The 24,574-nt window shown below is 42.8% G+C and overlaps 1 protein-coding gene across 3 annotated transcripts in view; it reads left to right on the forward strand.

The window, feature by feature from the left end:
• The first annotated feature begins 8,099 nt into the window (after nt 1–8,099).
• The window catches only part of SLC17A5 (solute carrier family 17 member 5), a 53,660-nt gene continuing 37,185 nt past the window's right edge, over nt 8,100–24,574 (forward strand). For 2 of the 3 annotated variants that reach the window (XM_045572672.1, XM_045572673.1), the window contains exons 1-2: nt 8,100–8,529; nt 22,253–22,449. In XM_045572672.1, the coding sequence (XP_045428628.1) occupies nt 8,388–8,529; nt 22,253–22,449 (339 nt within the window). In that variant the 5' untranslated portion in view covers nt 8,100–8,387. The remainder of the gene's footprint in view (nt 8,530–22,252; nt 22,450–24,574) is intronic. The other variant, XM_036414234.2, reaches the window with a different exon arrangement.

Consider the following 24,574-nt stretch of genomic DNA (forward strand, 5'->3'; position numbering starts at 1 on the left):
GGTGTGTGTGTGTGTGTGTGTGTGTGTGTGTGAAGAACTGGTGGCCCAGAAAGAAGAAACTCACTACTGACTGATTCATTTGCCTCTCAGCATAACAATTATGGCTGGTCTCATTTTTGGTTCTTATAAGTGTATTTTTTTGTATCATATGATCTCACGAATCTAGGGGAAATAATGAACAACATAAACTGATGGACAAAAATAGACCCGGAGACAAGGAAGCATTGATCAGACTGTCAAAGCTCAGAGGGAAGGTAGAGGAGAGTGGGAGAAAGGAGAAGAGATCAACCAAAGGCCTTGTATGCATGCATATAAGCTTACAGACAACAAGGGGGTGGGGGTGTACATGGGAAGGGTTTTGGGTGGGAATGAGGGGATGAGGACAATTATGTGATACCATAATCAATTTTTAAAAAGTATATCGTATCTGTGATATTACTAAGATATTAAAAAAAATTTTCATTTTATTTTTTAATTTTTTTAATAAACCTTTATTGTTCATATTATTACAAAAGTTCCTCATTTTTTTCCCCCTCCACCAGGTTCCTACCCCACCCTCTGCCCTTTCCCCACCCTCACTTGTCCTCATCCATAGGTGCACAGTTTGTGTTCATTCTCTTCCCGAACCCCCCCACTCCTCTTTTCCCTGAGAATTATCAGTCCACTCCCCTTCCATACCTCTGATTCTATTATACTCAACAGTTAATATTGTTCATCAGGTTTTTTAATTCCCTTGTTTTTTGTTTGTTTGTTTTTGTTTTGTTTGTTTGTTTGTTTATTGGCTTCCAAAGGGGAGTTTAAGGTCAAAAGGAGTTTCGGGTGTACCCAGATCCTATTCATCAAAATCTGGGTAAGCTCCTTATTTTTTGGTACAAGATTTAGCATATCAAGACCTGGGTGAGTCCAGGTCCTATTTGTTCTTCATTCCAAGCACATGGATTAAGAAATCAGTACTGATAAGAGGATTCTGCCAGTACCCTCGGTCTCAGCTGATAAGAATTAAAAGAATGTCCATGTGCCTTCTCAGGCAGCTCTCTACATCTCACCCTTTTTTACTAATTAAAATAAAATTTAAACATCAATAATAGGGCTCTAAAATTAAAAACAATTGCAAACAATGCCAATGCAAAAACTAAAACACATACATGTAATTTTCTTTTTCTTTCTTTTTTTTTTTTTTTTTTTTTTTTTTTTGCAGTTTGAGTTTTTATTTTACAGATTCTTAGTCCAAAGATTTTAAATTAGAGAGAATTAGAAGCAAAAGGGGAGAAAGGACAAGTGTGTGCTGAAGAAGCCTTCTATGGTGTTCTGCAGACATTTCGCCTGGCCGCAGCCCCCTGCCACAAAGCTGCTCTTCGGCTGCGCTCCGTCTGTTCAGTTTCTACAATCAATGCAGTCAGAAGGACAGGCCAGTAGCTTCTCATCAACTCAGAAGGTCTTATTTTTGAACTTCACCCTCACAAAATCCACTTCTCATTATGCCCAGCCAACAGAAGAAAGTCATTTTTTGCATGGCGGGAGTATGAAGCTTCGTGTGTGCCCTTGGAGTTGTGGCAGCCCTGGGGACACCGCTGTGGATCAAAGCCACCTTCCTCTGCAAAGCAGGGGCTCTGCTAGTCAATGCCTCAGGCAGGAGCTGGGGGAGATGCAGTGCGGGCTCTTCCACGGAGAGGGCACGAGGCAGTGCGGACTAGGAACACGGCCCTTTCGGTTCTCACGTGAGTAGCAATTGCATTTCGTACATGTTATTTTCAAAACTTGAATGTCAAGAGCAAAACTCTGGCTATTAAATAATAACAATAATGCCAATGCAAAACAACAAAACGAGAAATCAGAATTATGGACATATTATTATTTTTAGCTACTAAATGAGTCTCTTTTGTTGCTGATGTAGATTTACTCAGAGTCCTTGGATTTGCTGCACAAGACTTTGCAGAAGACTGGAAGCTAACAGATGCTAGCATGAGCAGGAACATGATTAAAGAAGTAGCTTCCATTTCAGTCTTTAATTTCTTCAGATGACTCCATGGTGGCACCTCAGTCCCTTGCGTAGCCTTCAGTTTTCTTCTCCCACTTTGCTGTCGTCTGGGCAACTCTCAGTCCTTTGGGGTAAAGGGACACAGGAGCTTCTCTGAGTCCATTGTGATGACAGACCTAACATTTTGTACCTGAATTGGCTGCATTGCTCCTTTTTTCTTTTCATTTTGAACCCAGGGTTCGATGCCACAACACTCTGGGTCTGGCTGCTCTGGGCCTGGATGCTATTCCAGGCCTGGATGCTGCTCCGGGCCTGGATGCTCTGGGTCTGGCTGCTCCGAGCCTGGCTGCTCTGGGCCTGGCTGCTCCAGGCCTGGCTGCTGCTGCTCTGGGCCTGGCTGCTCTGGGTCTGGATGCTGCTCCGGGACTAGCTGCTCCGGGCCTGGCTGCTCCGGGCCTGGCTGCTGCTCCAGGCCTGGCTGCTCTGGGCCTGGCTGCTCCGGGTCCAGCTGCTGCTGCTCTGGGTCCAACCACTACTACTCCAGGCCTGGCTGCTCTGGGCCTGGCTTCTCCGGGCCTGGCTGCTGCTGGTCTGGGCCTGGCCGCTCCGGGTCTGGCTGCTACTGCTCCGGGGCTGGCTGCTCTTGCCCTGGCTGCTCTGGGCCTGGCTGCTGCTACTCCGGGCCTGGCTGCTCCGGGCCTGGATACTCTGGGCCTGGCTGCTGCTACTCTGGGCCTGGCTGCTCTGGGCCTGGCTGCTCTGCGCCTGGCTGCTGCTACTCCGGGCCTGGCTGCTATGTGCCTGGCTGCTGCTACTCCGGGCCTGGCTGCTCTGCGCCTGGCTGCTGCTACTTCGGGCCTGGCTGCTCCGGGCCTGGCTGCTCTGAGCCTGGCTGCTGCTGCTCTGGGCTTTGCTGCTCTGGGCCTGGCTGCTGCTGCTTCGGGCCTGGCTGCTCCGGGCCTGGCTGCTGCTGCTCTGGGCCTGGCCGCTCCGGGTCTGTCTGCTGCTGCTCCGGGACTGGCTGCTCTGGGCCTGGCTGCTGCTACTCCGGGCCTGGCTGCTCCGGGCCTGGATACTCTGGGCCTGGCTGCTGCTACTCCGGGCCTGGCTGCTCCGGGCCTGGCTGCTCTGCGCCTGGCTGCTGCTACTCCGGGGCTGGCTGCTCTTGCCCTGGCTGCTCTGGGCCTGGCTGCTGCTACTCCGGGCCTGGCTGCTCTGCGCCTGGCTGCTGCTACTCCGGGCCTGGCTGCTCCGGGCCTGGCTGCTCTGAGCCTGGCTGCTGCTGCTCTGGGCTTTGCTGCTCTGGGCCTGGCTGCTGCTGTTCCGGGCCTGGCTGCTCCGGGCCTGGCTGCTCCGGGCCTGGCTGCTGCTGCTCTGGGCCTGGCTGCTGCCGCTCTGGGCCCAGCTGCTGCTGCTCTGGGCCCGGCTGCTGCTTCTCCGGGCCTGGCTGCTCCGGGCCTGGATGCTCTGGGCCTGGCTGCTGCTGCTCCGGGCCTGGCCCCTCCAGGCCCGCCGTTCTTCCATTTCTCCAGCTGGTCACATTCCAAGAGTCCCATCGGTCCCTCACTGCTCCCACCATCACGTTAATTGCTGATTATCAACTACCCAGTATCTCCCTCCCGTGGTCCTGGATGATGGATGTCCCTCATATACTAGTTTCAATCTTCAAATTGTTGTGGGAGTGGCACACCAGCTGCTCACCCACTCCGCCATCTTGGTTTCTCCTCCAATCAGTACTCTTGTTTGTGATCTATTTTCTTGTCTCGGCATTTTTGCCTAAGATATAAAAATTTAATGGCAAAATTGAAAATAATTAATTCTGTAAAACACACACACAGATTCAAAGCCAAGTTCAAATAGAAAACTTCCAGTCAGGGCAAGCATGATAATTCTCTGTAACTGCCAGTGACATTCTGGAGGTTTTACATTTCTTTTATTAGGACTTATAAATTGTTTTTAATGTGTTTTTTTATATATATTTTATTGATTTTACACAGAGAGGAATTGAGAGGGACAGAGAGTTAGAAACGTCGATGAGAGAGAAACATCGACCAGCTGCCTCTTGCACACCTCCCACTGGGGATGTGCTCGCAACCAAGGTACATGCCCTTGACCGGAATTGAACCCGGGAACTTTCAGTCCGCAGGCCGATGCTCTATCCACTGAGCCAAACCGATCCCGGCTGTTTTTAATGTTTTAATTCACTGTCTGCAATAAGCCACATGCCACATGTTATATACACAAATTGTTGTACTAGAAGGTTGTTGTCTCAGAATATTATAAAGCAAAGATTTTATCAATTGCATTTTAAATAAATCTATAACCATGCCACTATTGAAATTTGTCATTGGACAGTCATTGCCTTACTTTGGTGCATTTAAGTCTTTAGAAAAAACCATGGGAAGGACTCTGACTTACTTTAAATTGCAGGCTTCTAAGCAGGTCTTATGTTTGAACTAAAAGGTGTTTATAAAACTGCAGGAAGTAATTAATTAGAAACAATAACTAAAATATATGTTGCCACAACCACTTTAGCTAGGGTTCAGGATCTGAAGAAGGTGCTGCGCACAAATGAAAACACTAGACAATAAATATGAATTTAGAAGGCATGGGGGGCCAGGCAGAAACTTTCCTCTAGTGGAGAAGCTCTCTGACCGCCCGGTCCCATCTGCTTTTATTCACTTGAATACACATTTGCCCTTTGGAATGCATACAGGCATATCAAAAGTAAAGTTTGTAAAAAGTAAAAGGATTATCAGGTTAGGGGACTGCCTTGACCCATTTGGTCACTAGCAGGGCAATGTTATGGTGATTTTCAGCCCTTCTGAATATCAAGGTCCATTGGCCTTCCAGTGGGACTTTTTTCACATCATAGTGAGCAGTTGAGTGGCCTTAGCATATTATTATTTGATTGATTTAATGGCTGACTGGTCAATCAGACACTTAGCACATTAGGCTTTTATAATGTAGGATAGTATGGTAGTGCTCAAAAATCACGATAGGGGCATATATAAGGGACACAGAAGTCAACTACAAGAGCTCCCCATCACCTAACTAGAACAAGTTGAGCAAGAAAATAAATAGTGTCATGTTGGATAATAACCAAAATATAGGATAAATAACCATGAGTCCATACCAATATTAATAAATGATTGAATAAATAAATAAATAAAGGCAAATAGACAAATCTCCCATACAAAAGAATTCTGCCCCTCAGAGAGGTAGATCATAACTCCCTACCCCTTAAGTAGAGGCAGCACATACTTCCTTCCAAAGAGAAAATTATGGAAAGGGAGGAGAAGAAAAGAGTAACTTCACAGGATGGAATACCTGGTAAACACTATCTCAGGCCTGTGATGAAGTTTAATGTCACCAGTGATAATCATCAGTGATAGCATATGGACTGCACATTCCCTGCAGTTATATAATGAGAATGACACCACCTCTGTAGTCTTCCTTCCCTCAAAACACATAACCCCAGTCTAATTATAATAATAAAAAATCAAACAAACCCAAATTGAGAAATTTTCTACAAAACCTACCAGTATGGTACAAAATTGTCAAGGTCAACAAAATAGGGAAGTCTGAGAAACTATCACAGAGGAGCCCGAGAAGACACAGGTGCTAAGTGTAATATAACATCCTGAATGGGATCCTAGAACAAAAAAAAAGTGAAAATTAAAAAAAATCTGACTAGCTGAAACCGGTTTGGCTCAATGGGTAGAGCGTCGGCTTGGGGACTGAAGGGTCCCGGGTTCGATTCCAATCAAGAGCATGTACCTTGGTTGCAGGTATATCCCCAATAGGAGGTGTGCAAGAGACAGCTGATCCATGACTCTCTCTCATCGATGTTTCTCTCTATCTCTCTCCCTTCCTCTCTGTACAAAATCAATAAAATATATTTTTTTAAAAATCTGACTACAGCATGAACTTCAGTTAATAATCTATCAACATATGCTAATTAGTTATGACCAAAATCAATGTAAGAGCATACCAGGTCAGACTAGGCAGAGTATGAGAATTCTCTATACTATTTCTGCAACATTTCTGTAAACCTAAAACTTTTAAATAAAAAGTGTATTTTTGAAAAAGGATCTTCCCTAGTTTGAAATGTTTATTCCCTGGTCCAAGTCCTATATAAACCTAACTATTCAAAGTGTGGTCACAGGTGAAATTGTCAGGATCTCAGCCCACCCCAGATGTACCAGTCAGGGTTTCCAATGAAACAGAACCAATTGGATGTGTAAAAGAATTATTATAAGAAATTGGCTCACACAATTATTAAAGCTGGCAAATCCAAGTCTACAATGCAGGCCACCAGCCTGGAGGTCCAGGAGATGTGTAATATACCCTGTTTCCCCGAAAATAAGACAGTGTCTTATATTAATTTTTTCTCCCAAAGTTGCACTAGGTCTTATTTTCAGGGGATGTCTTATCTTTCCATGCTCTAGGTCTTATTTTCGGAGGATGTCTTATTTTCGGGCAAACACAGTATATAACTTATCACTGATGATTATCACTGGTGACATTAAACTTCATCACATGCTTGCGATAGTGTTTGCCAGGTGTGCCCTGTAAAGTTCCTTTCTTCCCCTCCCTCTCCAAACTTTGCTCTTTGGAAGGAAGTATGAGCAAAGGTGGTCTGAAAGCAGTCTGCTAGGACAGTGGTCGGCAAACTCAGTCACAGAGCCAAATATCAACAGAACCATTCAAATTTGAGAGCCATTTTTTTTAAACTTAAACTTCTTCTAACACCACTTCTTCAAAATGGACTCGCTTTTGCTGTATTTTTGGAAGAGCCACACTCAAGGGGCCAATGATCCACATGTGGCTGGAGAGCCGCAGTTTGCCAACCATGGTGCTAGGACATGCCCCCTTGCTCAGAGTTGGCCTTCTTGCTCCACTCACCCCTTTAATTGCAGTCTACCCAAGTTAAAGAAAGCAATCTTCTTTTCCCAAAACTTGCTATTTTAAATCCAAAAACACCCTCCACGTTGACACACAAAATTTATTGTCCCACCAGACCTGATAAATCTGAATCTGCACTTTAAAAGGACCTGCCAGGTGATTTCATGCATATTCAAGTTGAGCAACATTGCTCTACAAGGCTCCTAAAAAGCTGGAACCTCTTCCCTCAGAGAGTTTTAGATCTATATGGTAGTAACTCAGAAACAAGGCCTGATTTGTTGTTTTAACCTGATAACTTTCCTAGCATTTATTGATCTGGAGGTTAGGGGTATAACCATGCATAAACCCCAGCCCTCCATGTTGGGGGCAAGGGTGGCCTTCCCATTTGTTCTCCACGTGGATCTCATCAAACCTGATCTAGTTCATTGAATCACTGGCTTGTCTTCCCTGGCCACCATGAACTCCCCAAGGTCATCTACTATATATATATATATATATATATATATATATATATATATATATATAGTGTATGTATATAGTGTATATATAGTGTATATATAGTGTATATATAGTGTATATATATAGTGTATATATAGTGTATATATATAGTGTATATATAGTGTATATATATAGTGTGTGTGTGTATATATATATATGTATATATATATATATATATATATATATATATATTTGTCATTTTCCTTACATATCTTTATTACCCACAATAACTGAGGGTCAGGACAGAGGCCCCAGGTCTGTCCCACCCTCACCCCCACCAGCCCCCCCAGACAAGCGGGTCCTCCTTCCTGGCTCCTCCTCCTGCGTCAGCAAATGCCAGGGGAGGCTGTTGGGAACCTCAGGCCTGTCGGGCACAACACCTATCGACCCGAGGATTCTATGGGCGGGATCCTAGGACACTGCCGAGATATTGGGTTGTTGTGACATACAAAAGCGGCCATTTCATGGGACTCAACAGGCTTCTAGGGGCTTTTTCCTTCTCAGAAGCTACTTTAGGGACAGTAAGCGGTCCCAGGTAGATAGACAGGAGCAGGGCTGCTAATATGCAAGGCCATTTACCGCCCCTACGTGAATGTCACATGTACACCATCCACTTCCCAAATCCGAGCCAAACCCTCTCCTTAACGGTGCGCGACTCAAGTGCCTTCCCCGCGGCCCCATAGGGGTGGCCGGCGCCCTCCTGGGGCGAGCGGAGCGCAGGCGCATTGTTCCTCCGAACCCTCCGGCTGCCAGCCCGCCCGCCCGCCCCCAGCCCCCACTCCCAGAATCCTCCACTCCCGGAATTCCGCGGCCACTGCCCGGCAGCCACAGCCAAGATGGCGGCGGGGGCGGAGCCAGCGCGGCCGCCTCGGGGCGGGACCGCGGCGACCGGCCGGGGCTGAGGGGCGTTGCCAGGCCGGGGGCTGCCCCCGGGGTTCGGCTGTCCGGCCCGATCGCTCCCCGGAGGAGCCGGCAGATCAGCTGCCCGCTCCCCGGAGACGCCATGAGGTCGCCGGTCCCCGGCCAGTCCCCGGATGGTGAGCTGGTCTCGGACAGTACACCCCTCCTGCAGGGCGCCCCGCAGGCGGAGGCCGGTGAGCCGCGGAGCGATCGGAGCGGGGGAGGCCCGAGTGCCCGCGCCCTCGGTGTGTGGGGCCAGAGCCGCTTCGGCCGAGGGGGTGGGGGGGGGGCGGGCGGGGTCCCGAGGGCTGGGGAGCCGGCTGGTGGGCGCCGGGGGCGGGCGTGGACCTTGAGGCCGGGTCCGGTCCACAGGAGTGGGACCTCGGCAAGTGCAGCCCCGCGGGGCCCGGGCGGGGACGTGCTGGCACCGCGGGCACTGGGCTGCTGGCGAGATTTTCGTAGTATCGATCGGGGGTGGGTGGGGTGGGAGACCCCCTGGGGGAATGAACTGGGGGAGAATCGATAAATCAATGCAATCGATAAGCCAAGGGGCGGGCGGAGCACCCCGTGTAAGAGCGATCCGGGGAGAGAAACCTGCAAATGGACCGGCCGGACGGAGCTGCTGGCGCTTCCTCCCTGTTGTCCCTCCAGGTCTCCACGTCTGCCAGCTTGTGGTCTGGTAGCTCCTTGGGCGAGGAAGGGAGACCAAAAGGGAAGCTTATATTTGTGAGGACGCGGATGGAAATGATTGCACAACCCAGCGAATATCTTGAAATTCTGCAGTAAGAGATTAAAAGATGCTGCGCGCTGTTATTTCCGTCTTGACATTTAAGTTAGGGAAACAAGTTGGGTTATCCTCAAGATATATCTGTAAAGTTCCAAGGTAACTTGCCAAAGGTCTTTGCAACAATTAGAGACGGGGGGATACTTCGCAGCGCATCCTCCCTGAATGGGGGTAGAGGGGGAACAGTAAGATAGTGTGCTGTTTGATATTTCTATAATGAAACTTCTTTAAAAGTAATTAAAACTAAAGAGCAAAACAGTTGGCGTGCCTTCGGTCGTTGCAAAGAAGTGTGCATAAGAAACAGTTGAATTAGAAATTTGACTTTTCCTGATCAAGAATAGTGTATATATAGTCCTGTAGTATCTTTTTTTTTTTAATATGTTTTATTGATTTTTTTTTTTATAACAGAGAGGAAGGGAGATGGATAGAGAGTTAGAAACATCGATGAGAGAGAAACACCGATCAGCTGCCTCCTGCACACTCCCTACTGGGGATGTGCCCTTGACGGGAATCGAACCTGGGACCCTTGAGTACAGGCCAACACTATCCACTTAGCCAAACCGGTTAGGGCTGTAGTATCTTTTTTATTTAACTTTACCAGATGGCAGCAGTAGAGGTGGCAGCGTTATAGTTCCATCTGGCAGCTGGGAGCTTGTTTTGATGGATGTTCATGTAAATACTGTAGCACAGTGATGTATTTCCTGGCAGTTGGACTTAGTTCCATAAATTGATTTCCACCCCTCCCTCCCTCATGGCATATAGTGTTAGATTTATATAGTTTTCCTCTGTAAAGTAATCTAGTATGGAAATACAGAAATAAATGTCATAATAAAAATATTCCCTAGAGACTATTAAAGTCTGTTGCAATTTGGGAGGAGATATTTCTCTCTGTGTGTGTGTATAAAAATTTAGCTCAAATATTAAACATCATTAGATGTCAAGAAAATGCAGATTAAAACCACCAGTCACTATATACCCACTAGAGTGGCTAAAATTTAAAATGCTGAAGATACCAAATGTGGATTAAGACACAGAGTAACTAGAACTCTCATTTTGCTGGTAAGAGTGTAAAATGTTACAACTACATTGGAAACTGTTTGGCAATTTATTTGAAAGTTAAACATATATTACCATAATATAGCAGCTTTATTTTTAATAAGAAAAAAAAAAACTGGCAACAACCTAGGTATCCATCAACAGGTGACCAGATAAACCAATTGTGGTATGTCCCTACAATGGAATACTACTCAGTAATAAAAAGAAACTACTGATAGCCAAAGCCGGTTTGGCTCAGTGGTAGAGCATCAGCCTGCGGACTGAAAGGTCCCAGGTTCGATTCCGGTCAAGGGCATGTACATTGGTTGCGGGCACATCCTGGTAGGAGGTGTGCAAGAGGCAGCTGGTCAATGTTTCTCTCTCATCGACGTTTCTAGCTCTCTATCTCTCTCTCTTGCTCTCTGTAAAAAATCAATAAAATATATTTTTATAAAAAATAAAAAAAAAAGAAAGAAACTACTGATAATACTTGTTAAACAATAACCTTCCAGGCCAAAAGTTTTTCTGAAAGAAAGGTTTTATTGAGCGATATGCTAACCAGGAAAAGAACCAGGTGCTGGGACATACCGTAAACCATCAGCAATAGAGCGAGGTGGGAAGGACAGAGATGCTGGTTGGCCTGGCATTGATAGGGCTCCTTTATGCAGTGGTTTTGGAGATGAAAAAATAAAGGTGCAGAGGTAGTAGTGGTCTGATTCATGGCTAGTTTGGGGATAGGTGTATTATCCAAAAGGAAGAAGTATTTATTGCTTTTGGATTGGTTGTGGACCACAGTCCAGAGAGTTTATGCATAAAGCAGCATGCCAAGTTATCTGGTGGTGGGCTGTCTTTTTAAATGAGATAAAATAGCCACCTAGGAGTTGATTCATAGCTTCAACATACATTTAGGAATATGAGCAGTCTTTCTATTAATTGATAAATCTTCCTCCTCCATCCTCGTGTACTAATTAAAATTAATCTGTAATAACAGAAAGTAGATCACTGGTTGCCTTCAGTTCTATTAACTGATTAACCTCCCTCCTCATCCTTGGGTATTTTAATTTTGGACATCTAGAATTGGCTTTAGGTCATTCCAAAAGGAATGCCTCAAGAATTTGTTTTCTCTTATGAATGAAAATGTTATACTGAAGGTACATGGGGAACTTTGTCAAATAAAGAAATAATAGCTATATTCTGTTTACATATCCAAATTATTAAAATAGGTGTAAAATCGCCAGGAGTCTATAAATTCTGATGTGCTTTCATTTATAACTATAATTGGTTATTTAGGGATATTGTGTTTTGCAGAAAGGACTAGATTCCATGTTAATTGCACTGTAATCAAATCCATAACCATGTCATTATTAAATTAATTGGGCAATATTAGTTAACAAATTATGTAAGTTCCAAGTGCACAATTCTACAATGCATCATCTGTATATCACATTGTATGTTTATCACCCAAAGTCAGATCTCCTTTGTCATCATATATTTGACCCCTTTTACCCTTTACACCCTCCACCCTCCTTTTCCTCTGGTAACCATCATAATATTGTCTCTGTGTCTGTGTCTGAGTTTTTGTTTGTTTATTTTGTTCTTCACATGTTGCTTTTAGTTTTGTATCCCATGTGAGTAAAATCATATGGTCCTTGACTTTTTCAATCTGACTTACTTTGCTTAGCATAATATTCCCAATATCCATCCATGTTGTCCTAAATAGCAATATCTCATCTTATGGCTTAGTATTCCACTGTATACATGTACCACATCTTTGTCCAGGCATCTATCAAGGACACTTCAGTTATTTCCATTTTTGGCCACCATGAATAAATGCTGCAATGAACTTAGGGGTACATATTATCTTTCTGTATAAATATTTTCAAGTTTGTCAGTCTTCATTCCTTAAAGATTTCTAGAATGTCTGTTTTTCTGCCAACACCATGTTATTTTGATTATTGTTGATTTGTAATATAATCTGAAGTTAGGGAGTGTGATACCTCTGACTTTTTTCTTAGGATTGCTTTGGTTATTTAGGATCTTTTGTGGTTCCATACAAATCTGATGATTTTGTTGTTGTTGTTGTTCTATATCTTTACAAAATGTCATTGGAATTTTGATAGAAATTGCATTGAATCTGTATTTAGCTTTGAATAACATGGCCATTATAACTACTGTGTTTCCCCGAAAATAAGACATACTCCAAAAATAAGACCAATTACAGGTTTCCTTCTGAGTGAAATATAAGGCATCCCCCCGAAAATAAGGCCCCCCTAGGCTAAACATGAGAGATTTGGCCCACTGATTCTGAAAGAAATGGAGTCACAAGAAATTCACCAGGAAATTCAGGAATTGGAATGTTATGATGATGTTCCAGAAGATGATGACATGATTGTCATTGAATAAATGAGTAAATTCTTGATACAGTAGGATTCAGTTTGTCTGGTTTGTGTTGACAACTACCGTCCTACCGTACTGTATACAGGTAATAAACTTCCTTTATTTTCATTTAACAATAAATGTGTACCGTATTCTTCTTCATGGAAAAAACAGACATCCCCTGAAAATAAGACCTAGCGCATCTTTGGGAGCAAAAATTAATATGAGACACTGTCTTATTTTCGGGGAAACAGGGTATGTTGTTTCTTCCATTCCATGAACATGTAGTATATCTTTCCATTTTTTTCTGTCTTCTGTATAAGTTCTTCACATCCTTTGTTAAGTTTATTGCAATTGATAAGTGAATTGTTTCCTTTTTTTCAAGTCTTTTTCTAAAACTTTAACAACGGATTTTTGTAAATTTTTTCATTAAATTATGTTCTATATATATTCACTTTGCACTTTCATGAAAATAAGAATGTTTAGAAAAAAAGTATCCCTTCCACATCAATACATACAGACCTAGGGAAAAGTCCCGACCTGAAAATCTACCTCCTTAAGTGCAGGGCAGAGTAAGATCAGAGAATGAGGCTGCCACTCCACTCTGATAATTAAGCATTTATTAAAGGAAACTTACATATGTGGCACGTTTGGCAAGATTAAATGGATCCCTGCACTGCTTGGCATGTGCTGGAGAACTATACAGAACAAGACAGGATAGTCACTAGTACTGGTAAGTGACCAGTCCCAGGTACAAGTGCTTTACATGCTTGACTGAGTGAGAACAATGGCCTCTTCCAGGAGCCAGCATGTAGCAGCAGTCAGGGGAGGGGTGGTGATTTACATCAGAACATCAAGTACCATCAGACTGTCTCTAAGAGGGGTTTGCCATGAGCAATCTCCATTCTGGCCCAGTCCAGCTAGAGGACCTGGCATTAGTCACATTATGGAACAGTGTAGACTCCTCCACAATTCAGAATTAGTTTTTTTAGGTGTGGTGCCTGAAGGAGTAAGTCTTTAAAGTCCTAAAAATTTCTCTTTCCATATGTTTGCCTACATTTACATATATATATATATATATATATATATATATATATATATATTATCAATTTCCTACAGAGAGGAAGAGAGAGGGATAGAGAGCTAGAAACATCGATGAGAGAGAAGCATCGATCAGCTGCCTCCTTCACACCCCCCACTAGGGATGTTCCTGCAACCAAGGTACATGCCCTCGACTGGAATTGAACCCAGGACCCTTTAGTCTAGGGGTGTCGAACTCAATCAGAGAAGGGGCCAAAATCTAAAATCCAGCCTAAATCGCGGGCCGAATGGTTTACTGAACAGTCATAAACTGTCATTGTGATGGAAACGCAGCGGAGTGCAGTGATGACAGCGCGGTGCGGGCCACATTGCAAGGCCTGGTGGGACGGATTTGGCCCGCGGGCCTTGTGTTTGACACATGTGCTTTAGTCCATAGGCCGACACTCTACCCACTGAACCAAACTGGTTTCGGCTGTTTGCCTACATTTTATTTATCTTTTATGTTTGTTTCTGGAACAAGCTGATAATAAAATTAGCTGTGCCTCATCTATGCCTAAGTGTATGGTTTTGTTTTTCAGAAGAGAAAAGCTGATAAAATGTTAGTTATAAAATTGTACAGCACTTAACAGACCTTAGAAACCAGCTACCACCTACTGGCACATCCTTTCATACATAAACTAGTGGCCTGGTGCATGGATTCGTGCACATGGAAAGGAAATTAATTAGAAGAAATATTTTAATATTGCTATTTGCTCTGTCTCTATAATAGAAGTGTCAACAAAATTCATGATCGACAATGATAGATAGAAACACATGCGTGTGATGGGCGCCAGCAAGAGCTTTATATGTATCGCACATGCATGAGTCAATGTTTATTTTTAAATTGCCAGCATGCATCATATGAACCAGCTGGTTGGTCAATTGGACGGATAGATGGACAGTCACTTAGCCTTTATATATATATATATATATATATATATATATATATATATATATATACCCGAGGGCCAAAAAAGTTAAGTTCCCAATGATTGCATGAAACTCTATTAATGACTAACTTGAATTCTGGATTTTAGTCCCATCCTCCTTCCTTGACACAACACTGCCACATTTGTGTTATCGATATATTTGAGAAATTCCTGTTTGCAAAATGCTTCCTTTTTACTTGATCCTTAACAAAATTAAAAGTTTTCCACTTCACTAGGAATAAGATGACATGGTTTTAAATTATGTATAGTGCTTCTTTATTGCTAAAATTAGGATATGATTCTTTGGTGTTAATAATTAATACCTCTCAGGTATTAATTAAATAACAAAATTCTCAGTAACCTTACTGTGGTTTGCTTCTCAACTATTTGCTTTAGTACTTAGGCCAGCTGATTTCAGAGATGTAGACCAAAATGATTTGGGAAGAGTGGCTCAATGCTGATAAACAACAGAAAACAGAGTTTTCTAGCTAATTTAGGTAGAAAGAAGAGAGAGAATTAGATAAGGAAGAGCAAAATGTCCCCTCCCATTCATAAAAATTCTTTATTCCTCATTTTCCATTAGTTGAACGTTTACTTTTATATGAATGAGATTTGTCTTATATACACTTAAGTGGATTTTCAAAATACTGTTACACCAAAAATGAGCTCATTCATGTTGAATAAATAAGCTTTAGGGCTTCTAAGACATCTGTTTGTGCTTAAAGGCAGAGCATAGATTTGGAGCCAGATCCCAGGTCCGATAATTAGTTGTGTGAGTTATCTAATCTCTCGTGTTTTCTTTATCCATAAGTCAGGGAAAATAATACACCTGATTCATAGGGTTATTGTGAGTATAAGCTAATAGAAAGTGCTTAGAATAGTGTTTGGCACATGGTATTTTACTATTAGTATCATCATAATTATCATGATAAGTAAAAAAGACCATTTGGATTTTATATTCCTCAGAGAAGCAGGAATCCACAAAATGAGTGTTTCCATTCTTCACTGTCATGCTCTGTAGGAACTTGTGATTTTCTAGCTTAAAATATAAGGTCTTATGTGCTGGCAAAGATCAACCATAACAGGAAATTGATTGGGGAGCTAGGAAGGCATAAGGATTTATCAGGAATTAATTACACATAAGTCAGGGTAAGACCAGTTGTATATTACCCTTTTTAAAAGCAAAGCTTATGATATCTATTTAGATAGGAAATATTTTTAAATGTAATTTCCTGGCCAAGGAGGCTCACTAGGTCCAGTGCCCACTCTCATTCGAGAAAGCCTTCATCTTTGCATGGGTCAGTGCCCCCTCGCCATGGGTTTTCCATCTCAGTCTCATCCTCTCCCTGTTAAGAATTTACATGCCCCTCACCCAGGCCCACACTTCCACACTGTCCAATCCTTCCACTGTGAATAAATGCTTGACATCCTCGGGTTTTCACCAGTCTTGCCTCACCACCTGTAGCTCTTCTCCTCAACTGGAACCTGGCTTCTGGGCATACCACTCTCACTTTCCACTGCTCTCTCAAGAAGTGGTAATTTTCAATTTTCTCTTGCCTTGTGGAAATTGACAAGATCGATGCCTCCTTATTCCACATTGATGCTTCTAGACAAGTATCCCCACACTCTGAATGTCTTTACCCTACATGGTTGTGTCTTGTATCCACTTCCTGGCACTTTGCTTCATTCATCAAAGATTTGCCATCTGACACCCCTCCATCTTCTACAGTATTTCTTGCCATTTTCTTGAATGACTTCTCATCCAACACCATCTCCCCTCAGTTCTCTGAACTTCTACATGTCTAATGACTTCCTTTCCTCCTGTCCTCATAGAGCTTTTATATTCTATTTTCTTGCCAGTACTTGAAATTCCCTGCCCTTCATGTTGTTACCACCTCCATCCCAGTGCCATGTCTTCTTTCCCAGCGACTACCTCTGAGCACAGGTTTGCAATTCTTTAAGGTCACGCACTAGGGCAGATTGCTCCTGCCGGTTTTGTATGGGTATCTACTCACTTGGCAATCTTGTATGTTTCACTGGGAGCTTTACGACTCTACTCTGTGCCCTGACCAGGAAATGAACCAGCAACCTTGTGGTACATGGGACAATGCTCAACCAACTGAGCCACACAAGGCTCAGTTAACCTTTATATAAGCAAACACACTTGGACTAGTGTAGTGCCAGGAACCTAGTAAGTACTCAATAAATATTAGTTATTTTTATTATTAAACTCAATACCCACTTCCCCCTCACAGTTACTACAGTGCCATATCCAGCCACGTCAAATTATTTGAAGTTTCCTGCTCTTCCTTTGCTTGACTTTCTCACTTCCTCACTTCTGTACATACTGCTGTTTTTGCTTACATTGTTCTACCTCCTCTAATCTGTCCCATGACTTTTTGCTCATTGGCGAAGACTCAGTGCAAATATACTTTCTCCAAGAGGACTTCCCTAATCCCCCCCCCCCCCCCCCCCCGCATCCCCAAATACACACCACACACAGATTAATGTCATTCTTTTGTCCCTTGTTACACACGTAAGTCTTATTGGTGTAACTTTCTCCAGGGTCAACAGGGAAGGAACTACTTTACTGCTCTACAGTAGTTTATTTAATCACACAAAACTCAGTGAGGTGGATGGTGGTCACCTCATTTTCAAGCTGAGAAACCTGAGAATGAAAACTTAACTTCTCCAAAGATACACAGCCAGTGAAAATCAGAACTGAGGTTCATTCCCACGCCTGCTTCATTCTAAATTAGCCTGTTTTCTTTTAGCTACACCCACTCCACATTTCCTAAGTTTAAATCATATTTGAGAATCTGATGTTTGCTTTGCTGGGTGCTCTGTTCGATATGCAAGCATGATTTTGCTTTGAACTTGATTTCAGTGTATCAGATGCTCAGTGGATATTATGTTCTTTTTGTCATGCAAGCATACTTTCATTGGATCAATTTCAAACATTATCCAAATTCACAAGTACATTTTGCTTTATCACCATACTTTTTTGAAATGAAATTTTTCTGATTTGTAATCACTTTAATCCGGAGGGACATCTAGAGTGTGGAGGTGCCATCCCCAGAGGAGAGAGAGAGGTCCTTGCCCCACACCAGGTCCTCAGTTTAGGGTTTCAAAGCTGGGAAGAGACATCCCCATAACTTCTAGCCGTAAAAACCAACAGAGATTGTTGCTGAGTCACATGGAGGTTGCTGGAGTTCCAGGCAGTTCTGAAACTGGACAACGAAGGGGTCTGGACTATCTGTCACTATTTGAGCCAGACAGAGACAGGATTGAATCATATATGCACATTTATTCCAATACTGCCAGCAGTATGGGAGAGCAGCAGTTCATCCATGAAAATCTGTTCTGCATTCCCCCATAAGCTAGATGCTTATGTTGGGTAGGACAAAACTTATATGGGGAAGTAGGCAAAAGAAATAAGAATGGGTATGCAGAATGAGTATCACAGGCATGGGGAAGTAGACAATGAAGACTGGGACAAGACTCCTTTGTTTAGTTAATAAGGTTTTTAATCTTTCTGTGATAATAAGCAGTTCTCCAATGACAGTGGACTGCATCCCAAGATTAATCCCTAGGTCGAAGGTTGACTCCTAGGTCCCTGAGGCATACAACTCCTAGCTAGGTGAGAATGTGCTTCATTTAATTAGAACAAAATAATCAAGGTTAACAGAACATGATTAAAATTTTTATAATTATAGTTAGTCTCCAATATTCTATTTCTGCCCCTAATAGTTCCTCTTAAAGGTCCCATGCATGGACTTATTCAGACTTACTCCCTCTGAGCTCTAGCACTTAGGCATTAGCTTGAAAAAATCCAGGGACATACAGGGAGGAAATAAATTGTCTGACATTAGCAAGAACTGGGAGACAGCTTTCTCCCAGACAAAAGTAGTGACAGAGGTCTTTGTTCCTCTGTTGAGACCTCCCATGCCACAGTGCTAAAAGGCAGTTGCGATATCGGAGTTTCCATCAACCTTGTTCATACTGTTCATCCCACCATGCTGATTCCCTGAGATCCTGCCCCATCCAACTTGCAGCCCACCTAAACTATTTGCAGTGGCTTTTCCTGGCTCAGGCTTTAGACTTTCCTAAAATCTCTCAAACAAGTAGAAGCTATACTCAATTTGCCCCATACCTCTTGACAAGTTGATGCCTGGCCTAGCACTAATAGCAGCTTGCCAAGGTTCACAGCTTGGCCTCTCCTGGGCACCTCCAAGCCCAACACAAATAGCAGCAATCTGCAGATGTTCTGTAGCTCATGTCAAGTGACCAAGTAGGCCACAGGCAATGGCTGACTTTGTACCTCCCAGGAGGCCCCAGAGTCAGTGCACCCAGTGGACAGCTTCAGACCACACCAGATTACAACTCTACCACATCCACCAGTGACACACTCAGGGGCAGACTTAATGAGCACCAAAGCCCCAATGAAGCAAGTCCTGCTCATAGGGGTGTCTCCTGCATAGCAGTTTTTCTGCTGTAGTCACAACTTGTCCTCACAGTCAGTTGGCCTGGATGTCAATTCTTCCCAATGATGCTAACAGCAATCAAGACTCAACTACAACAGGACAGTGCACACAGTCCACACAGGGGCGCACCTAAAATGCCCAGCTCAGTTGCCTGGGCAGACTGAGCCACTGGGCCTTACAGGACACATTACACAAAGCCACTCCACCAATTCCAGGAGAAATAGCAGCTCTACCTAATACATAGAAACAAATACAGGGAGGCAGTCAAAATGGGGAGACAGCCGAAACCAGTTTGGCTCAGCGGTAGAGCGTTGGTCTGCGGACTGAAAGGTCCCAGGTTCGATTCCAGTCAAGGGCATGTACCTTGGCTGCAGGCACATCCCCGGTGGGAGGTGTGCAAGAGGTGGCTGGTCGATGTTTCTCTCTCATCAATGTTTCTAGCTCTCTATCTCTCTCCCTTCCTCTCTGTAAGAAAAATCAATAAAATATATATATATTTTTAAATGGGGATACAAACATGTCACAAGTGAAAGAGCAGAAGAAATATCAAGAAAAAAAATAAATGAAAGCAAGCAAACTGCTAGATACAGAGTTCAAAACAATGATTATAAGGATGCTCAAGGAACTTAATGAAAGTTTTGAGGAATTTAGTGTGAATGACAAGGAACTTAGTGAGAATTTCAAGGAATTTAGTAAGAACATCATAGACATGAAAAAGGACCAGTCAAAAATGAAGGATAATTTACAGTAAAGTAGAGGATGCTGAGAATCAAATCAGTGATTTGGAATATGAGGAAGTAAAATACCCAATCAGAAGAGCAAAAAGAAAAAATAACCCAAAAATATGAAGATAGTGTAAGGAGCCTCTGGGACAACTTCAAGGATACTAACATGTGCATCATGGGTGTGCCAGAAGGAGAAGAAAGGGAATAAGAAATTGAAAACCTATTTGAAGAAATAATGACAGAAAACTTTCCCTACCTGATGAAAGAAATAGATGTACAAGTTCAGGAAGCAAAGAGAGTACCAAAAAAGAGGAACACAAAGAGGCTCATAGTTAAAATGCCAAAGTTTAAAGACAGAGAGAGAATCTGAAAGCAGTGAGAGAAAAGCAATTAGTTACCTACAAGGGAGCGCCCATTCAATGATCAGCTGATTTCTCAACAGAAACTGCAGGTCAGAAGGAACGGGCAAGAAATATTCAAAGTGATAAAAACCAAGGACATACTACTAAGATTACTTTACCAAGCTGTATCACTTAGATGGTCAGATAAAGAGCTTCATAGACAAGAAAAAGCTATAGGAGTTCATCACCACCAAACCAGTATTACATGAAATGTTGAAGGGTATTCTTTAAGAAGAGGAAGAAGAAGAAAAAGATTAAAAAAAAAACAAAAAAACATGAACAATAAAATGGTAATAAATACCCATCTATCAACAATAGAATATAAAAATCAAACAAGGAATTTAATGAACAAAATAAACTGATGAATAAAATAGAACCAGATTCATGGAAACCTGAAACAGACTGATGAATCTCAGAGGGACGGAGGGAAGAGATTAACTAAAAAACTTATATGTATACTAATAGCCCATCGGGCAATATCTCGCACAGTAGGCCGCCGGCCGCTTCTGCGGGAGCCGGCGGGAACCGCAGCACTGCTGGGAGCCGCACTGCTTCCACAGGAGGCTGCAGGCTGGTCCCCCTGTCTCTGTCCCTGTGTGCTCTGGCTGCGGGGGGCGGGGCTAGCCCTAGCTGGTATGGCAATGAAGCACACTGCCCGCTCTCAGCGGCCACCCCCTCAGGACTGGGGGACTCCAGTGGGGCTGAGAGGACTGGGCGCCATCTTGTGGCTATGGGCGCCACCATCTTTGTGACAGAGTGACAGTTAATTTGCATATTACCCTTTTATTAGGCTATGCATTACCTATGGACACAAACAATAGGGTGATGAAAGCCTAGGGAAGATTGGGATCAGGTGGAGGAGGGTAGTGTGTGTGTGTGTGTGTGTGTGTGTGTGGAGTGGGGGGGGGAGGGTTTGAGGGGGAATGGGGCAGCATCTGTAATTCAATAAAGATTTTAAAGATGAAGAAAGAGGAAATATGTGCATAAGCCTACAATTAGAGTTAAAAATAGGCCAGACTTCTCTCACATGATCCTTCTTTCACTGGCACCTCCAACTTACTCTGTCAGCTTTTTTTTTTTTTTTTTTTAATATTGCAGTACATTCACTTATTTTCCTTTTTGCTGTGGTCCCCGTAAGCATGATCAACTGATCAGTTACCATAGGGGTGTCGAACTCAATCAGAGAAGGGGCCAAAATCTAAAATCCAGCCTAAATCGCGGGCCGAATGGTTTACTGAACAGTCATAAACTGTCATTGTGATGGAAACGCAGCGGAGTGCAGTGATGACAGCGCGGTGCGGGCCACATTGCAAGGCCTGGCGGGACGGATTTGGCCCGCTGGCCTTGTGTTTGACACATGTGAGTTACCACATATGCTGCAATTTCCACGGATTCTGCAAGTTTTTCAAGTAAGAAATTTATCAAGGGGAGTTTCCTGCCTTAGCCTTGGCAGTAAACTTTTTTTTAAAATATATTTTATTGATTTTTTACAGAGAGGAAAAGAGAGGGACAGAGAGTTAGAAACATCGATGAGAGAGAATAATCGATCAGCTGCCTCCTGCACACCCCCTACTGGGAATGTGCCTGCAACCAAGGCACATGCCCTTGACCAAAATTGAATCTGGGACCTTTCATTCCATAGGCTGATGCTCTATCCACTGAGCCAAACCGGTTTCAGCAGCGGTAAACTTTTTGTGTTATACTACATTTACAATGAGATCGTTACTAGTCAGTAGTATACATGCTATGCCCTTGTGAGTATTCAAGAATTTATTGGCCATGTCTTAGATAGTTTTTTAGAAATAGTGATGCCATTAAAACCCCTCATCTGTTTTTCTCATATTTTTGCCAGCCGGTAAGAATTGGGTTCACTATTGACTCTGGAATGGAAATTTTTCTGAACCAAGTTGATAGAGCTATTACCTCCATGTTTTAAGAAATTTTTACAGGATATGCTTGCCTGTGTCGATTATTTATTAACTACAGATACAAGGAACAATTCTTTTTGACAAATGTTTTTAGATATGCTTAATCTGAGAATATTCTGAGAAAAATATTCAATATTTACCTCAGAAAAGGTAACTTTTTTAGTAATTTAGTCAATACCATCTATTATTCTTTTAATTAAAGTTTTTTCCCAATCTTTTATTTCAGCTCCAGTGTGCTGCTCTGCTCGTTACAACTTAGCAGTTTTGGCCTTTTTTGGTTTCTTCGTTCTCTATGCATTACGTGTGAATCTGAGTGTCGCATTAGTGGATATGGTTGATTCAAATACAACTTTAGCAAATAATAGAACTTCTAAGGAGTGTGCAGAGCATTCTGCTTCCAATAAAGTTTTTCGTAATCAAACAGTAAGTACTATTTCTTTTTTAAAGCAAGCAATTTTAATCTTAAAATATATCTAAGTAAAAATATTGCAAGGTCTTTCTTCATCCTACAAAAAATCAAAAACATTTCTTCATGTAAATTCTCAATCACTATCTTTTGTGTTTTCCCAGGAACTGGTTGGACAGTAACTTATAACTAACTTTTGCTATTGTGCTGTAATACTGGTAGCATGTATAATATACCTTGATCTGTTTGAAAAGTTGTCATTTCCTCTATAAACATATTACCCTTAAAGAAAATGCGTACAGGGGGTAGCCAATCAATGATTCCCTCTCATCATTGATGTTTCTCTCTCCCTCTATCTTCCTCTCTGAAGTCAATACAATTTTTTTAAAGATGGAAGTACAAAAATTACAGGAAAAACGAAAGTCTACTCAGACCCCCTTCCTAATTGCCTTCAGATATTTGCAGATACTGTTTTTTGTTTTTTGGTTTTTTTTTTAAATAAAGACAATGGGAGTACAATTGTCCTTCAGTTAAGAAGGAAAAAACTGGCAAAATCTTATTAAAATACAACTTAAATGTTTGTGTCCTAAGAACTCAGCTTGGTAACCATCAGGTTGGAAGCTCCAAAACATGGTCAAACGAATATGGGCTAAACTATTATAGGCAGAGTCCAACCAAACTGCTGCCAGTCCTTGAGAAAAGTGTAACCTAAAATTACAGTGGCAATTGTGCCTAATGTTCCAATTAGATTAGATCATTTGAAGGTGCACTTAAAAGCAAAGACTTCCAAATCAAATAGAATGAAATGCCTCTTTTTAAATATTGTAGCTGTAGCCAAAACCAGTTTGGCTCAGTGGATAGAGTGTCAGCCAGCGGACTGAAAGGTCCCAAGTTCGATTCCAGTCAAGGGCATGTACCTTGGTTGCGGGTACATCCTCAGTAGGGGGATGTGCAGGAGGCAGGTGATCGATGATTCTCTCTCATCGATGTTTCTAACTCTCTATCCTTCTCCCTTCCTCTCTGTAAAAAAATCAATAAAATATATTTTAAAGAATATTATAGCTGTGAAACAAAGAGAAAACAAACTAGTGTCACAGAACTCATCCCAGTAAGGTGAAAATCGTTAGGTGGTTATTAAAAAGAGGAGGGAGTAAATAAAATGGGCATTAATGGGGTTAAAACAAAGCTTTTACTATGGCACTACAAAAGGCTGGATGGACCAAAGTGGCCCCTTGTTAGTCCTCCAACATTAAAGGGCCTTAAACAAATCTGTTCTATTTACCCTAGTTTAGAAAACTTTAAAGTCAAAAGGCAGAGATTACAATGAGAAACCTGACCAGCAGTCATTTGGGGCAGCAGTCAGGCTGGTTATTCAAGTTAAAGATTGAAAACAGGGCCGAAACCGGTTTGGCTCAGTGGTAGAGCATTGGGCTGCGGACTGAAAGGTCCTCTGTCAAGCCCCGCCCACCAGGTGGGGGGCATAGCCTGAGGGCCCCCATCAAGCCCTGCCTGGTGGAGGGTGTGGCCTGGGGTCCCCTGTAAACCCCTACCGAGCAGGGAGCAGGGCGGCGCATCCTGAGGTCCCCAGTCAAGCCCCACTGGGCAGAGGGCGCAGCCTGAGGCCCCCTGCCCCACCCAGCACCATGCAACCTTAGGTCCCTGCTGATTGCTCCTTAAGGCTTGTTATGGGAATTTATCCTCCACTGTGGCTGCTGCCATGTTGTGTTATGGAAATCCCGCCTCTGCTGTGCGGCCACCAGCTTTGCGATGTGTGATGGTCAATTTGCATATTCCCTCTTTATTAGATAGGATAATTTTCCCTTTCTGTTTCTAAACCTTGTGTGTGTGAGGTCTCTGATTCCACATGTACCGGTATGTGGGTTCTCACACATAAGTAATTAAATTTGGTTATTTTCTCTTGTTACTTAACTGTCTTATGTAGATCTAATTATTAGAAACTGAAAGAACCTAGGAGGGTAGGTTCTTCTTCCCTCACACCAGAAAATTTGATTGTTTATGCGTTGCTAAGTAGTTTTTATGTGTCGATTATTTAATAACTCTTTTACTTATAAAGCTACTGTTGTAAGAGAACTTAGATCATCTAAACTACAGGATGAAAAATAAGATCAGATCAATTTCTTA

Source organism: Pipistrellus kuhlii, unplaced genomic scaffold, assembly GCF_014108245.1.
Source record: "Pipistrellus kuhlii isolate mPipKuh1 unplaced genomic scaffold, mPipKuh1.p scaffold_m20_p_5, whole genome shotgun sequence".
NCBI lineage: Eukaryota > Metazoa > Chordata > Mammalia > Chiroptera > Vespertilionidae > Pipistrellus > Pipistrellus kuhlii.